Source organism: Danio aesculapii, chromosome 18 (assembly GCF_903798145.1).
Source record: "Danio aesculapii chromosome 18, fDanAes4.1, whole genome shotgun sequence".
Lineage (NCBI taxonomy): Eukaryota > Metazoa > Chordata > Actinopteri > Cypriniformes > Danionidae > Danio > Danio aesculapii.
In genome coordinates, this window is record NC_079452.1 from 14496286 (window position 1) to 14515120 (window position 18835).

Consider the following 18835-nt stretch of genomic DNA (forward strand, 5'->3'; position numbering starts at 1 on the left):
AAAAAAATATTGCAGTCTTCAATTTCTTTGTTGAATCAGTTGAAGTTTTTTAGTCATCTCAACTTACATCAATCAAACTGACTAAAAAATATAAACTTTGTATAACTTAAAAAAACTGCTGAAACCTGATTACCTTATTCAAATGAGTAAAATAAAAACAAACAAACAAACAAAAAATTGTTGTCATGACGTAATATACACTCACTGGCCACATTATTAGGTACACCTGTTCAACTGCTCGTTAACTCAAATGTCTGATCAGCCAACCACATGGCAGCAACTCAATGCATTTAGGCATGTAGACATGGTCAAGATAATCTGCTGCAGTTCAAACCGAGCACCAGAATGAGGAAGAAATGTGATTTAAGTGACTTTGAACATGGCATGGTTGTTGGTGCCAGACAGGCTGCTTTTGAGTATTTCAGAAACTGCTAATCTGCTGATTTTCACACACAACCATCTCTAGGGTTTGCAGAGAATGGTCTGAATAAGAGAAAAGTGAGCGGCAGTTCTGTAGGCATAAATGCCTTGTTGATGCCGGAGGTCAGACGAGAATGGCCAGACTGCTTTAAGCTGATAGAAAGACAACAGTAACTAAAATAACCACTCGTTACAACCGATGTATGCTTATTATTATTATTATTTCTGAATGCACAACACCTCCAACCTTAAGGCAGATAGGCTACAGCAGCAGAAGACCACATTGGGTGCCGCTTCTGTTAGATAAGAACAGGAAACCGAGGCTACAATTCACACAGGCTCAACAAAATTGGACAATAGAAGATTGGAAAAACGTTGCCTGGTCTGATGAGTCTCTGTAGCATCATTCGAATGGTAGGGTCAGAATTTGGCATCAACAACATGAAAGCTTGGATCCATCCTGCCTTGTATCAATGGTTCAGGCTGGTGATGGTGCTGTAATGGTGTGGGGGATATTTTCTTGGCACACTTTGGGCCCATTAGTACCAATTGAGCATCATGTCAATGCCACAGCCTACCTGAGTATTGTTGCTGACCATGTCCATTCCTTTATGACCACAGTGTACCCACTGGCTACTTCCAGCAGGATAACGCGCCATGTCATAAAGCGTGAATCATCTCAGACTGGTTTCTTGAACTTCACAATGAGTTCACTGCACTCAAATGGCCTCCACAGTCACCAGAACTCAATCCAATAGAGCACCTTTGGGATGTGGTGGAACGAGAGATTCACATCATGGATGTGCAGCTGACAAACCTGCAGCAACTGCATAATGCTATCATGTCAATAAGGAGCAAAATCTCTGAGGAACATTTCCAGTACCTTGTTGAAAGCTATGCCATGAAGGATTAAGGCAGTTCTGAAGGCAAAAGGGGGTCAAACCCATTACTTGTAAGGTGTAGCTATTAATGCAGCTGTGACAATATATGACATTATACACCAAATTTAGCTTTAATTTCTACTTTAAAGCAATTATTGGAAGGTGGAGCTTTCGAAGAAAAGAAGTCGGGGCTTCAGTGCCACACCTACCTATTCTGTCATCATCATGGCTCAGTGGTATGTTCTCCACTTTTCTGAAAAGTCCACTTTAGCAAGATATTTCAGACTCCAAGCAAACCCTGTATTTGACCTGAATTTATTCCTAAACTGACACCAAGAGAGTTCTTTAATTTGGCTTCACAGTTTTGCATCAGTTTTGTGTGGCACAAAGCACTGTCTGCTCAGTCATTCTGAAGCAGCCATGGTAAAGTTATTCACTCTAAAAACCAGTGCTTACAATTACTATAATAAATGAAACATCAATAACAGGCTATTTTCGTACAGCTAAAATAACTAAAAACAAATTACCCCAGAAGCCTCGCACATTCAAATTATAAATACTCACACCCACTCTTAATAAGCATAATAAAAGCGGACAAAAGTATGTCATAGATTTTGCAAACAAAGCTAAAAATAAAAAAAGAGCAGGAATATTTATCTCATTCAAATGGTGGGAGTTGCTAGAAAAGCAAGCAGATAAACAATGGGAGAGAAAAAACTGAGAATGGTGTGAGTGCAGAGAGAGAGGAGGGGAAGACAGTGATGGGGAGAGACACGGGCTTCGGCGTGACAGATAAGAGAGGACGGCCACAGCAGCAGTGGAGAGCGGACACCAAATGTGTTCTGAAGGGTCCCCTGGGCGCTACACTGGAGGTCATCACCACGCTGTTGCAGAACATTTCAGTCCAGAGCTACTGTGAAAACACGCGCACACACACACATACGAGCTGCAGTTAAATTACAAATGTGCCGAAATCTGTTACATTGTATAAACGCTGAATATTTGATATGCATAAATATTAGACAAATGGCCTTCTGAATATGCACAGTGGGAAAATGGTGCAAAGAACATCGGGTCTGTGTCATTTCTGCACCAAATGGATTCAAAAATAAATACAAACCTGCCTCAAACTTGTACTTCTGGTTGAACTGCTAATATGAGACTAATTGGATTTTTAAACAAACAGAGCAATATTTTAAATGCATTCAGCTTAGGAAATAAATGTTTTTTTTTTTATTTTAAAGGGGACCTGTTATGCAAAAATCCATTTATTAGGGGTGACAGTGAATATAGCCAGCCTCTAATGGTAAAAATGTATTATTTTAATTAATACATTAATTTAAAGAAACACTTTGATTGACATTCTCCATTTCTGCGTGTCATCAGAGGGGAAAAGACCCGCCCATTAGTGGCCATCTCTCCCTCAATAGCATAAGATGTTAGTCATGTTTTTGAATTTGCCACTATGCTGACACAGGCATTTGTAGGTCCACCCTTTTTGAGTAAAGCATAATCTCATTTGCATTTAAAGCGACAGTCACCAAAATGGCACAGTTACTGTGCGGGACAAGGAGTAGTTAAATAATTTATTGTAACCAATGGTAGGGCTGCACAATTAATCGAAAAAATAACGCGATCTCGATTCGGCAGGTGTTCACATATATACGTTTTATATACGTTGCTCAACAACATAGACACCTCCAAATGGTGTTAAGTGTCACTTACTGTATTTATAAGGTATAATTCACCCAATAATAGCATTTCTGTCTTAATGTTATGATGTATTCGCAGCCGCGAAATCACAAGTGAGCTGATGCACTGTTTGTTTTCTACTGAGAGGATGTGTGCATGCCTGCAAATGATATATACTTTAATGAACAGAACCTTCATAGGCTGTGAATAACAGATAATAAAGTTGTAAATAACATTCAGTTTGTTGCACAAAGTGATCGTTTAGGAGCCGCACGGGAAGTATGATTTACATGCATGTATTTTTTTTTTTTGTGATGGCAGCCATGACATGTACCGCACTCAGCAGTGAAAGTGAAACCAAAACCATGCACATCATTTATCATTGATCATATCGCATTGTATAAAGTTATGATTACGACAAACATTCAATATGTTTTTTTCTTTTAACACATTTACTGGTTCAGTATAACTACTCTAACCTATATAATGTTGAATATAATGCAGCGGGAATCTGATAATGTCTCATTATACCAGTGACAAAAAGGGTCTAATAAGGTTGTCAATGTCAAATGACAAGCATGTCTCAAACATAATAACTCAAGTTCAGAATAATGAATAGTTGTATTCTGATGTCATCACTTTACTGTGCATCAATGACCAGGACAAATTTAGTCCACCATTCCAAGTCTATACAAAATTTAGCATTTTAACCAACAGTAGACCTACATATAGGTGCCATATTATTGTTGTTGTTTTACCAAGTTTAAAAAAAAATAATAATAATACTAATAAAAATAATAATAATAAGAAGAAGAAGAATTATTATTATTATTATTATTATTATTATTATTATTATTATTATTATTATTATTATTATTATTATTATTATAGTAATAATAATTATTATTATAATAGCTACTCATATTAACCTTTATTTTACATCTATCAAATCGTGAGAAAATCGTGATCTTGATTTTAAGCAACAAAAAAAAATCGAATTTTAGCCAGAATTGCGCAGCCCTAACCGACGATAAATTAAAACTTGCTATTTTCTAGGTCGACATGGCTAGGAACTATACTCATACTCAACATTCTGGCTTAATAATCAAGGAACTAAGCTGAGCTAGAAGTTCTCCCTCTAGACCCAAAGTTCAGCTGAATGGATTCAAAAAAAGGTCAAACTCATGTGTTTAACTCTAGGGGACTTGTATTATGAGCATGTTTCTTTTAAGTGTGTTCCTTTAAGATGAAAGAAAGCACATTTTAGCATTAAACTGAGCATGAAATCAATTAAAACCTATTTACTTTGTAAGCATGCATTACCGGTCCGCTGAGGAATAGTTAATTAGTGCGAGTTAATTCACTAAAGAAATGTCTTCGTAATATCAATCATATGGTGTTCCGTTTTAGTTTGGATGGAACTTTTTTTTTTTTCCAGCCGTCAGTCTGCTGTGAGCCAGAGATTGGTGAAGCTAAAAGATGTAAGCCGAATCAGGCTTCATTCTCCATTTTATCTCATTCAATATTCCGTTTCATTTGGAAGTCTGTCATAATGCTGAAGTAAAGTCAGTTGAGACTTCTGATTCCCATATACTTTAAGAAGGCTTAAACTGCCGTGAAGTATTTTGTGGAAAAATATAAAGTGCTTTCATGGTCCGGCTAGCTCTTATCTGATTGGTGGGCTCAGAAAATAGGATATGTAAGCTGTCACCTTGGCCGTATCTTTTCAAAGGTGTTAAGGGTATATATTGAAAGGATAGTTCACCCAAAACAGAAAGTTCTAAATGATACTCAGGGTATCTGCAGGGTCTTGAAGTCTTAAAATGTCATAAATTTTACAAATAAAATTTTAGGCCTTAAAAATTCTTAAATCACTAAAATATTGTGTTGTAGGTCTTAAATTATTTTAAACAGCTCTTAATATTCCTATGTCGTATATATATATATATATATATATATATATATATATATATATATATATATATATATATATATATATATATATATATATATATATATATATATTAATATTCCCAATCGAGCCAACATGCATCTAAGCACTAACATTCCATCTCAATAAAACTTTTACCAAAACTTTATGTATTAACAATTTATTACCAATATGGTTTATCTTCCTTAAAATAACATGTTTTTATTTTTATTTTATTTTATTTTTTGCTTAGTTTTTTTTTTTTTTCGGTTGAACACAAAATATATTCTGAAGAAAGCTGGAAACTGGTAATAATTGACTTCCATAGTATTTGTTTTTCCTACTATGGAAGTCAGTGGTTATGGTCTCCAGCTTTCTTCAAAATATCTTCTTTTAGGTTCAAAGAGAAAAGCAATCAAATCATAAAGGTTTGGAACCACCAAGGGTGAGTAATTTTAGATATTTGGGTGAACTATCCCTTTAATTCAGTTTGATTTAAACTAAATTGGATTAAAGCTGTGTAGTGCTTTTCAAAACAGTTATTGGTTATAAGGTTTTTGTTTACAAAAGGTGCACGCTATAACATTCAAATGCAAAAGCAGAAAAACATACCTAAGATGTGCAATTTATTACCTAAGCAGGTGTTTACACTTGTAGTTTGATTCTCTTGGTACGTTAGTTAATCTAGTTTACTTGCGCAACATTCTCCAACATTCATTACAGCTCATTCTGAAAACGTAGCGCTATATATATTTCTGGCATGTACGTCGGCGGACTTTAAGTTCGAGTCTGGCGAAGAGCGGTTCCAGAAAGTGATTAAGACAAAAGCAGAAGCCAAAAAGTCAAATAAACAAGTAAATAACAAGGTGATAATGTGGTAAAATCTGAAAACGTGGTAAAAAATCAGCCGAGGGCTTTTTTTTTTTCTGGGTTGCTTTTTAAAACTCTCAGTTGGAATTAGGGACGTAGGTGGGCGGGTCAATCTGTGCATTTGAAAACATTATTGGTTGAGGTTAGGGATGGACAAGGGTGGGTCGGTTAGTCGGTCGGTCAGTCAGTCATTCAGTCTGTCAACAGCGGCTTCTGGTGGATTTACACGAGAATAGCATGTACGAATGGCACTCACTGGTCTCGCTGGTGGAGTGCACACTGGTCTCTGGTGGATTCACGAAAAAAAAATGCAAAAAAAGCGTACGTCCTGGGACGTATTTATTAAAAGAAATGTATATAGTGGTACGTTTTCAGAATAAGCCTGGGTTGTACTTATCATTTGAGAACTCATGAAAAGCTTATAAAAGGAGTCAGAACCACACCAGGAATTCCTCCATTACACAAACAAAACAAAACAAAATATACTCCTACAATAGGACCTACAGTGATGTCTGAGGGTGGTTCGTTGGTTTCTACCAAGGTAGAAGGAACATGATTTCCACTGGGGGAGCCCCATGATTTCCGACCTGGGATCCAATTACTATCAAGTGGGATATATCCCCCATCTGTCCAAACATGATTTCTACTGAGGGGCCCCTGAGCTAAGATCTGTGCATTGGGATCAGAATCCCTAGCAACACCCCTGGCAAGGAGAGATGTTTTAAAACATCTGTATTAATGGGAAACATCATGACTATAATGAGAGAAGTCAAGTGTGCTTGAGCATTCTGTCATTTTTATGCCCAAATCTTGATACATTTAATTTTTTTAGAGGATTTATGCCCCTGTAGGGTTCATAATTTAGTTTAAACAATCCCAGGTTAAATTAAAAATGGTACAATGTGGGCCTCCGCTATATTCCAGATTGAGACATATATTACAGCAGTGCTTCTCAACCATGTACCTAGAGGACCACCAACACTGCATGTTTTGGATGTCTCCTTTCTCTGTCACACTCATTACAGGTCTTTCAGCCTCTGCTAATGAGCTGATGATCTGAATTCGATGTGTTTGCTTAAGGACACATGGAACATGGTTAAAAAACACTGTATTACAGTATTCTAACAGAGCAGTTGGACCAAAGTTTATTGCGATCAAACCAAATCTGCCAATTATGAACCTAATATGTGATAGTTTAAGAGTGTACCACAAAGCTAGTTAGAGATAGTTCACCCAAAACTGAAAATTCTATCATCATTTACTCACCCTTTACTTGTTCCAAACCAGTTTGACTTTCTTTGCTTGAGCATTCTGTCATTTCTATGGCCAAATCTTAAGACATCATATTAAAATGTAGGTGTTTTATGCCCCTGTTTAGGGTTCATAATTTTGTTTAAACAATCCCAGGTTCAATTGAAAGTAGACCAATGTGGGCCTCGATTGTATTGCAGATGGAAACTTATATTACAGAAGTACTTTTCAACCACTTTTCTGGAGGACCACCAACACTGCATGTTTTGGATGTCTCTTTTCTCTGTCACAATCATTACAGGTCTTTCAGCCTTTGCTAATGAGCTGCTGATCTGAATTTGGTGTTTTTGGTTAAGGACACATGGAACATGGTTGAGAAACATTGTATTACAGTATTCTAACAGAGCAGTTGGACCAAAGTTTATTGCGATCAAACCAAATCTGCCAATTATGAACCTAAAATGTGATAGTTTAAGAGTGTACCACAAAGCTAGTTAGAGATAGTTCACCCAAAACTGAAAATGTTATCATCATTTACTCACCCTTTACTTGTTCCAAACCAGTTTGACTTTCTTTGCTTGAGCATTCTGTCATTTTTATGGCCAAATCTTAAGACATCATATTAAAATTTTAATGTGTTTTGCCCCTGTAGGGTTCATAATTTAGTTCAATAAATCCCAGGTTAAATTGAAAATGGACCAGTGTGGACCTTAACTATATTCCAGATTGAAAAATGTATTACAGCAGTGCTTCTCAACCACATACCTAGAGGACCACCAACACTGCATGTTTTGGATGTCTCCTTTTGCTTTCATACTTATTACAGGTCTTTCGGTCTCTGCTTAGGAGCTGATGATCTGAATCAGGTGTGTTTGGTTAAGGAGTAATGGCAGATGGGGACCACGAGCATGGATAAGAAACACTGTATTACAGTATTCTAATAGAGCAATTGAACCAAATTTTGTAATCTGCCATTTGTGAGCACCCTTTAAAATATGCAATTGTTTAGGAGCCCACCACACAACTATTAAGGCATAGTTCCCAAAACGGAAAATTCTGTCATCATTAACTTACCCTTTACTTGTTCCAAAACAGTTTGACTTTCTTTCTTCTGTTGAACAGAAACTAAAGTATTTTGAAAAAAAGCTGGAAACCTGCAACCATTGACTTCCACAGTACTTGTCATCTCTACTATGAAATTTAATGGTTACAGGTCATCAGCTTTCTTCATAATATCTCTAGTTAACAGATTAAATAAACTTGAAATCACTTGAAAGTGAGTAAACGGTGATCGAATTTTCATTTTTGGGTTGAGCAATCCCTTTAAGATTACTTTGAGCTTAATGTAAATGTCATGTAAAAGCTAATCAAACCGATTGGTTGCTTTACACGTCAGCCAAACAATCTTCTCCAGTGTAAGTGGGTGATTCTTGGCTGAAATAAGCAACCATTTTGGCCAGACTTTACGCGGATATACTTAACAGTCTGACTAAGCACGTCTAGATGAAATAAATCTCCTGTTTCAGATGTCACATTGAAATATGATGTAACTACTCACACTCTCTCTTTCTGTCTCTCCCACATACATACACTTTCACTTTCAAAATTGCGATAATTTCCTAGCTATCAAAACATGCCCGAGAGATTCTTAGCATAAATATATCATAAAGCAAGCAGAAGAGTCATAAGCACTCACACTCTAGAGTTTATCTTCAGACGGCTCATTGTGACATATTTCCTTATCTATCTCTCCTCCCGTCTTCCGTCTGCTGCATCTTATCAGATTGCTCTGCAGCAGTCAGCATTTAGAAAATCGCTTGTATTTTGGGCCTGAAAGCTGGCTCACAGACTCCGTCCTGAGCCAGGTTATGAATATTACAGCAACAGTTTAGAAAAGAGACAGATGACCTCTGCTTAAAAAAAGAAAAGAAGAATAAAACTCAATCCAGGAGAAGTTTTGCGTGAAATTGTCTGGGGATAGAGGTAGTGGTGTGTGCTGTTGAGGGTTGTACATTTAGTAATTGAACTTTTACTAGTCATTGCTCTGCTTTTGCGTCATGCCTAACAACAGCATGGTAAAATCAATGGAACACATGAATGGCTTATTGCTTTCTGAATCGCTGACAATAGCATTAGTGTAAAAGACACTACTACTTCAACATGTCATTTTACATTAAAATCAATAATCACAATTAATTGCTTATTGTAAATCAGGTGAGGAATGTTACAGTTGTCCATTTTACCACAGAGCAATTATTCATTTTGTAATTACTACGTTAAATCAATAGTAATAGGCTCTTTGTCAAAATAACATCAAATTCAATCAATGTCTTGAACAACTTCAGATGTCTCATTCATCAGATTCAGCATGATGTGAATATATTGTATGCATGATATATTCCGTTCTGAAGACTTGAGTCTTGACCTAATTTCTACCATCTATTTCATGCTCACCCTTTTGTTCACCTGAATAACTGGTACATTTCAATGCTTGAATGTTTTTTTATTTTTATTTTTAGTAGCAGATCAGCTGTATCTCTTGCTCTGAGAATACTAAGGGTGTAAGTCCATTCCTTTACTTGCTTTGGTCCAGAACAAACACAATGTTGTTGTTTTTTATTATCACATTTTTTTTTCATGTGGTTCCAGTTCGCACTGTCCTTTTAGCAAGTGACCCAGAAATTGTAAACAAAACTAAATGTGTGCTGAAGTAAGCCATGGATTGGCCAGAAACGCTTTCCCCTGTAGCAGTGGTCCTTAACCACCAGATTCTCTCGCTTACTCCAAGGTCACTTAAGCTGACAAATTTAACCCACATGCTAGCAAAATGAGTAAGAAACAGACATATTTGGAAAGTTTCTTTGTGAAGGGGTAAAGACCCTGTGATGGACCTGCAAAGGAATGGATCCGCAACCCATTTGTCAAAAAATCTGGTGAATCCAGCATGTCTGTGCAAGAAGATCAACTGCTGGAGATCACAAATGCCGGCAGCCTTTTAGGAGCCGTTTGCATGTTGCGTCTTTTCTAGAGTTCGCGCAAGTTTATTATTTCAAATGGAGATGCGTGGCTTGCGCACACTCGTGGATTTCAGACACACCTTGTTGAATGAATCCCGCAAGCGCACTGTGAGTCACGTGACAAGAACTGACCGATCAGCTTTAGCTTGTATGGAATATACACATTTTGGTCGACTAATTATCTCAAACAAACACAGAACACCCAAACAATGCAGTACTTTGCAATTTTATCCATAAATAAAGCGTGTATCAGAGTGACAGCAATGTTTTGTCAGCTTGTCACTCCCCCAACACCCGGATGTAATACATTCAACTTTTATACATACAACATACTTTTCAAATAGTCATGTAGTAATTTAAAATGCTAAAGTTGTACCTACTCAAGTAGTAAGCGATTTCGGAAACAGCCATAGATAGGATTTTTTTTTTTTATTGATAGTTCATTGGAGATTGAGGCTAATGGTTGCTTAGCAACAGAACATGCCACTAGTGCACAATTTAAATTATGGGATCCTGACAAATCTGAACATGTGTCGTATCAAGGTCAGGACATATTCACACCTTAAATTAACCTGTAATGGTCTGACACCAAGACTTTGGCTGCCTCCAGAAATGCATACTTCCCTACTATGTACAGTAGTACATTAAAAACAGTATGTGAGGGGAGTAGTATGTCTGAATTCAAAGTATTGAAAAAACAGTAGGCAGTAAGTAATCTGACCTATTACTTCTGGCAAGAATCTAAAGTGCGCATCCAATGGATGCTGTGCTATCCCTTGATGCCACGTGAGACAATTCACGGGGTGTACTGGTGTAGGTAGGCCATGTGATATTGACAATGGGGAGATGTAGTACATCCGAAGTTCATTCATACTACTCACATTAATACTATATAGAACATACTTTTCTATGGTCGTTTAGTAAATTCAAATTCAAATGTAGTACCTACTCAATTAGTAGGCAATTTCGGATATAACCCACGACTCTTCAGCTGGGTCTGAGTCCATTTGTTTGGTGCGCACCAAAGAGAAACTTCTGTATTCACACCTGCCAAAAAGATCCTCACCAAAGGAAGAAATAAACATAAGTTTTATTCAAGTGAACCAAACAAGACAGGTGTGAATACACCCTAAGGTTCCAGGTTGATAGGCCCCTTTTAAAACAAAACTAGTCATCCAGACACTTAGGGCGCCCTGTACATATGGTATTAAGATGCATTTTTATCATTCAAATCACAAGTGGACAATGATAATACAATTGTAAACCAGTTCAGAGGGATGTTAGTTAGCGAACTAATGGCGTTTTGTATGGTATCAAGCAGAACATCTGTTTTTGGTCTTAGTATTTTATGGGGTGTTTGAAAAAGACTTCAATTGGATGTTTGGTTTAGCGAAAAAGTCAGTGGCCCAAAATAAAATGTTTAAAATTATTCAAGACAAGGACTTTGCATGACAACACATGATTATCCTAATTGACATCCACATAATTAGCATTTGCTTGCTTTCCTCGTGACATGCGTTTGTTCATTCATTAGTACTCATTATACAGTAAAAGTGATGCAGAGTGTGACGATATACAGTAAGAGGGTCTCAATAATATACGAGATCACAATTTGAAGACATGTTGAACCAATGTAAAACAGTTTATCCATCTCAATCAACCACTTGAAAACAGATCACCGAAAATGTGTTAAAGTCAGGTGGATACCATCAACACTAAAGGACGATTCGCACTAAGGACTACCTATGAATATAAGGATAATTACAGTGGTGTCTATAGATCTGTTTATATTTTTAACTAGTCCCTCCTATGGTATAACCAATTGTTTTCTAGATACTTCATATTTTTAAATAATCTTTGAAAACAGGGCTTAACATCAAGCCATGGGCGTCTTTACAATGGTGTCTAAAATTTTAAATTGCACTAGCTTTAAAATGGATTCTGTCAGTATTTTATCGGTTATTTATCAGGTATAGGTGTGGTCTCAACTCTTCTGTTCTTTTACATTCTGAACGGTTTTTCGAACAGTCACTTTGGTGTTATTTTTATAGTTATTGCGCTTTGTGTGAACAGCCTTTAACTATGACCAAACTAGGATCTGTGAATACTAACATAGGAGGTTGCAAGTTCTGATGAAGGACACCATCAGGAGTCATCATGACCCTGACATACCAGATTTGGTGTCTTTAGATAGGAGAAAGGAACTTGTTTAGGTGGGAACAAGATGATCCTATGGCTGGTGCCTGAGGAGGCATCGTTATACGTGATCTCTGATAAGAAAAAGAGTAGAGCTTCTGCCACTAGCATGCCAAAGATCATGACCTTTATCTAGCTTTAAGGAACATCAGGACAAGTCTGAACTCGCTGGGCATCTGAACCATGAAGAGTCCAGAATTAGGCCACACAGATAGGACACAGTAAAAGTCTGAGGCGCTGTAAGTCGTTTTTTTCTTCTTGATCGGTTTTGTTGTAGTCTCCTGGGATACATCTTCAGGTGCAGCAGCCCAGAACTGAAAGAGTGACAGCAAAACAAGACGTTTTATTTCCACATGTGACACAGCTTTTTGTCTCTGTTTGTTTTCCTCATTTTAAATTACTCCCTCTGTCCTTGGGCAACATTCAGACCTGTAAGGGCCCGTTCAGTCGTACCACCCTTCAAGTCTGCTGGCTTTGGATGTGTAGCTCTTGAGGTATTCCTGGTATGTTTGCTTTGTTTCAGAAGATTGGATCTGTCTTTGTAATAACAGTTGATCTGCTGATGATGTCCCACCATGTCAACTTGAGAAAATTTGTCTCCCAACTTTGTTTCCATGCGGGTAGATCAAATAATATATCATCTGTTTTGTTTTGCTTTTTCACAGGTTGAACGGATCGCTTCCTAACAACATAGAAATCAAGAACAACACCCTGTTCTTCAAAGGCCCTGTGACCTACGAGCTTGGCGGGACTTACGTCTGCGAGGCCACCAATAGCATCGGCACACGTTCTGGACTAGTAGAAGTCAACGTGACGGGTAAGTTGCGGATGGTTATTTGACTTATCGTGTGCGTATGTTGGCCCCGGGAGAGCTTTAATTTTGGGCCCAGGCGATTGTAGCTCCAAAAATGTAAGTTTTGGATCAGCTCAGCATGAGCCAGTTAATTGACGATCCTTCATAATTCTTATTTTATAATCCCACCGATCACATCTTGATCAAACACACAGATATTTTTTTTTTTTCGGGAATACAAAAATGTATTTAGACACTTAAGCCAAGAGATTTTAAACATTCTGATTCAATGAAGGCCTGAAGAGGCACCCAATTACTAAAGTATAAGGATAAACTTAGCATTGTATAACTATTTAATGTAAGGATGCACTGAAATTTTGGTAACAGAAAATTATCGAAAAGATCGAAAATCAGTTGAAACATGCCATCGACTAGCTTGCGCGAATGCTGAGGTCAAAGTTAAAGGCTGATTTTTACTTCTGTGTCAAGCACACGGGTATGGTCTGGCAAGCTGATTGGTCAGCTTGGTAGAGCTGACAACTGTGGGCGGGGGCGGAGAACCGCGCAAAACCATTGGAGCGAGTGTTTACAGGTGTCGCGTCCCATGAAGGAGCTCTAGGTGGAAACTGCATTTTACCTTATTATTAAAGTTGTTGCATGTCCGTCGGTTCCCACCTCAGAACGAGCGAGTTTTAGCTGCTTGTACATTAAGGTAGCGTTCAGAAAAAACAAAACACCAGCGAAGAAAGATACAGAGGAACGTAGAAACATACTGTCAGCTAGTTTGGGAAGTGTTATTACAAAGCAAGGCAAACAGTGCGCAGAAATATAAATGCACGACTACACACAACACATGCGCTGTGGGTCACAGCAAACGCTCGATGCAGAAGTATAAACTAGCCTTTAAAATGTGGATGTTTCGCTGATGTAACTCGTATTCTACCCATTTTTTACCACACATAATTACATAATTCCCGACTCGTTCATTGAAATGTTGCTAATTTATTTATTTATTTATTTATTTATTTATTTATTTATTTATTTATTTATTTATTTATTTATTATTATTATTTTTTTTTCATTTGTTTGTTTATTATTATTATTATTAATATGTATAATTAAAATGTATTAAATTACATTTGAAAATTAAAAAAATTACTTTATAAAGCGATTTTCAGCCAATCGCAGATTTTTAGCTTTTCGATTTCAGATCAGAATTGTCTTTTCAGTGCATCACTTATTGAATGTATTGTGAATGTGATATATAATATAAAACATTTTATTTAATTAATTTTAATTATTTTAATTATAATTTAATTATTTACTTATTTATTGCTATCACTGATACAATTACGAATCAAGAAAATTGTTACATTAACAATAACTAAATTGATTAATTCTCTACAATTATTGTAATATTCTTGCATGATTAAGTCTTATAATTTAAAGATTGCACTGCACCATATACGTAACATAAACACATATCAATATCTAGTGCACATGACATTCAGACATCAGTATGTGGCTTTAGTGTCAAAATATTTTTCTGTTTTTCCATGCTGCGTTCGGCGTGTACAAACTCGCACCTGCATTTTTTGGCCTGCGCCGAATTTACGGAGGTTGGCCTCCTACCTATTGCTTCAACCTGGCAGCACAAAGCAAGGAAATACTGTCATTTCCTCTTCTCTAATTTCTCCCAGTCACACCATACATCAGGCTACGCTGCCAGCACCCACAAAATTCACTCACAGTCACACACACACACAGATTCGGAGATTCAGAATAAAGCGCCCTGTCATTTTTCCTCCCCAAAAATAACATCACAGTTTTGTTGCCTCTTTAGTATTGATCACAGGCACTTGTGCAACAAAACTCGCATTTCTCCGAGCTACGTTCGCCTCCCACATCTTCTCCGTCTTCTCCGCCTTTTTCTTAGGTGAAAACAAGAAGCTACAAACGAAATGCAGAGCAAAACTGCAGCCGTTCCTTCGCTCTAATTGTCACATCAAACACCTGTAGTTTCCTCCACAAGCTTGGCAATACATTAAGAACAAAAGACACTAATGAAATGAGGCGATGCTGCTCTAAATTGTCGAGCACAACCTCGAAATTGGTCCAATATTTGTAGAGAGCGGAGGCTTTTTGCAGTTTTGTTCTGATAATAATGCATACGCCTCTCTCTTGCTGCTTCATTGGAGAGATTCTAACATGCATGCTGGAGTCGGCAACTCTGCTTTTCTCTATCATTGCATTTATTTGTGTGCGTGGGAGTGTTTGCGTGTAAACTTTCAGACCCTTCCTCAACCCAGCTGGCATTTATATTATAATTTTTTTTTTTTTGGTGATGTCATCTCATTCCGTGGCAGGTTTTGATGATACGCTCTGCGGGCACTTGCAGAGCGTTAATGGAAGTCTGAACGGCCAATGGTTGAATGAGGAAAATATTCTGCAAGCTGGAAATGTCTGCGGCTGATATTTACTGTATAGAGAGCGACTCTGCTTTAGGAGAGATGCCGTTGATCGTTTTTCAAAATTGCAATGCAGCAAATGGCGGGAGTTCAGGAATAGGTCACGATGTGAGTGTACGGAACTTTGGTACTTTGCAGTGGAACATTTTATTGCTCCTTATATATAGGTGAGGACATGTAATTGAGTTATCAAGTCTCTGGTTTTTCAAGAATCATCTCCCACTCACCTTTGGTCTAACGGCTCCGTAAATTGTTGATAAACTCTCTATGAAAGACTTTGAATTACTATTCATGGTTCATGCTGCTTATTGGACTTTAGATATTAAATTTAATTAATTTCATTTAATTTAATTTTTATTTTATTTTATTTTGTCAGTCTGTCTGGTATATATATATATATATATATATATATATATATATATATATATATATATATATATATATATATATATATATATATATATATATATATATATATATACTATATATTTATTTGCCTGCCTGTCTATTTATTTATTTATTTATTTATTTATCTATTTTTGCCTGTCTGTCTATTTATTTACTTATTTGCTTGCCTGTTTATTTATTTATTTGTTTGTTTATTTGTTTGTTTGTTTAAATATTTGCCTGCCTCTCTATTTATTTATTTATATATTTTTTTGCATGTCCGTCTTTTTATTTATTCATTTATTTGTAAGTAGTTATTTATTTTGTGCATGTCTGTCTACTTATTTATTTATTTGTTTATTTATTTATTTATATATATTTATACATTTTGTATTATTATTTAATTTTATATTTGATTTGATTTTATTCTGTCTTTGTCAGTCTGTCTGGCTATTATTGTCCTTTTATTTATTTATTTAATTTTAGTTTAGTTTAGTTTAATGAAATAAAAAGTATCTCACAAAGAAATGTAATTACTTTGCACGTTGTCAGATTAGTGGGTAATTCATGTGAATTCATACGATTTTGTTTGTTTGAAAATGTAAAATTTGTATAAGGAGGCGGGCCCCCAAACCCCAGCCCTAAACCCAACTGTAATTGGGGAAAGAGCAAATTATACTATATTGTACAAATGAGATTATAAAAAAAAATTATGTGGATTAACCACTCAGCCATAAACTTAGAAATTGCCTTGACATAGTGTTGGTAGATTGGCAAGCACGTTGGATGTTCATAATTCATATATCCAGATTTCTACATTGATCACTACTCTGTTTTATATATATATATATATATATATATATATATATATATATATATATATATATATATATATATATATATATATATATATATATATATATATATATATATATATATATATATATATATATGATAAAGGGGAAGTTTCAAGGTTTAAGTTTCTGCATTACGTTTTCTAGTTAGGAGAAACTATTGATCTAATTAGTGCTCTCAACCCTTTTGACACACCTTTCCTATGGTTTCACCACTCATCATTTCTACACAGAAGGACATTTTTGTTTTGGTTCAGAAAGCATAATTCTTATAAAGTTTCACGTCTCCTGTTTTCTCCTTCTCGCTCTCCAAAGGTCACCATAGAACATGCTCTGAAAGCCTTATTTGTTCTATCTGACCTCTGTTTGGCAATGCCTGGGGATTGTTTCCGCATTGCATGTGCCCATTTGATGATAGATCCCTCCTCTACGGCAGTGTCTATCCTTTGATGGATCATTCCATCTGGAGGTCGTTGAACCTCTGTCTCTCTCCCTATCTTTATCTGTGGGAGAATGCAGATGCTGGGGTATTGAAAATGTGAGATTGTTGGTGGGATAGTTGTGTAATTGTTCATTTATGGGTAATTGACAAAAAAATGCTTGTCGTGTAAAATAAATTTTGAAGGAAAAATAGATGTATTTACTCTTTCTATGTTTACTTTTTACTGAACGTACCGCAAATAGTATGCCCTATGGTGTGACATAGCAAAAATTAGGAACTATACCTTTAAGAATAATATACATGTAATAAATAATATACATGTAGTATGACAGCAATTGATTTTCATTGTTGGACACATATTCATACAGTGCTATTTATTTAATATTTATATATATATATATTTCCATGACTTGTTGGACATTTTCAGTAATTAAGAGACGACACTAAAGGACAACAAAAATAAACAATTTTATAGTTTCTGAAAATAGTTAAATATGTGAAAAATTCTGAGACAAACTTAGCTCGTTCACGTCATGGTCTTTACAGGGGGCATCAGTAGCATGATCTTGAATGAGATCCTTCACCTAGTTAAATTTTTCAATGTAATTGGCAATTTAAAATTAGCATATAGTGTCACACCAGAGGTTTTCATTGGCAAAATGTATCAATTTCCGGTGTTTTTAGAAATATATAGATAAAAAAAGATTGATATTAACTAAAAAAGCCACTTGTTAAATTAGATATTTATTGATGGTTATTTATTGAACTAGGCTTGAGACAGTCACACCACTATACAATTTTTAGATTTGGCTCAAAAATGTAATGTATATATGTGTAATGTAATGTGTGTGTGTGTGTGTGTGTGTGTGTGTGTGTGTGTGTGTGTGTGTGTGTGTATGTATGTATGTATATATATATATATATATATATATATATATATATATATATATATATATATATATATATATATATATATATATATATATAAAATAACAGCATTTTTTTATAACAAGAAATCCATGAAAGACATAAATTAATGCATTTAAAATGATGAAAATACTAATTATATAGTAAAATATATAAAAAAAAAATATATATATATATATATATATATATATATATATATATATATATATATATATATATATATATATATATATATATATATATATATTTTTTTTTTTTTTTTTTTTTTTTTTCCTTTTGTTCGGTAAAAAGTAATTATAAAAACAGTGAAATAAGTTAGTGAGCCCTTATATTTTCTCAAACATCAGACTTCAAACTACATAAATAGACTCACATTAATAGGCACACCTGTCCAGCTGCTCGTTAATGCAAATTTCTAATCAGCCAATCACATGGCAGCAACCCGATTCATTTAGGCATGTAGACACAAATCAAGACAAACTGCTGTAGTTTAAACCGAGCATCAGAACGAGGAAGAAGTGTGATTTAAGTGACTTTGAATGTGGCATGGTTGATGATGCCAGACAGGCTGGTCTGAGTATTTCAGAAACTGCTGATTTAATGGGATTTTCACGCACAACCTCACAACTAAACATTTTTTTTTTCTTTTCTTTTTTTTTTTACTGCTTATTTGTCAATTACCCATAAATGAACAATTACAAAACAGT

At 35.6% G+C, this 18835-nt stretch overlaps 1 protein-coding gene across 2 annotated transcripts in view; it reads left to right on the top strand.

The window, feature by feature from the left end:
- Positions 1–18835, top strand: part of nectin1b (nectin cell adhesion molecule 1b) — a 451256-nt gene that overhangs the window by 139953 nt on the left and 292468 nt on the right. For both annotated transcript variants that reach the window (XM_056478835.1, XM_056478834.1), the window contains exon 5: positions 12923–13074. In XM_056478835.1, coding sequence (XP_056334810.1) covers positions 12923–13074 — 152 coding nt within the window. The remainder of the gene's footprint in view (positions 1–12922; positions 13075–18835) is intronic.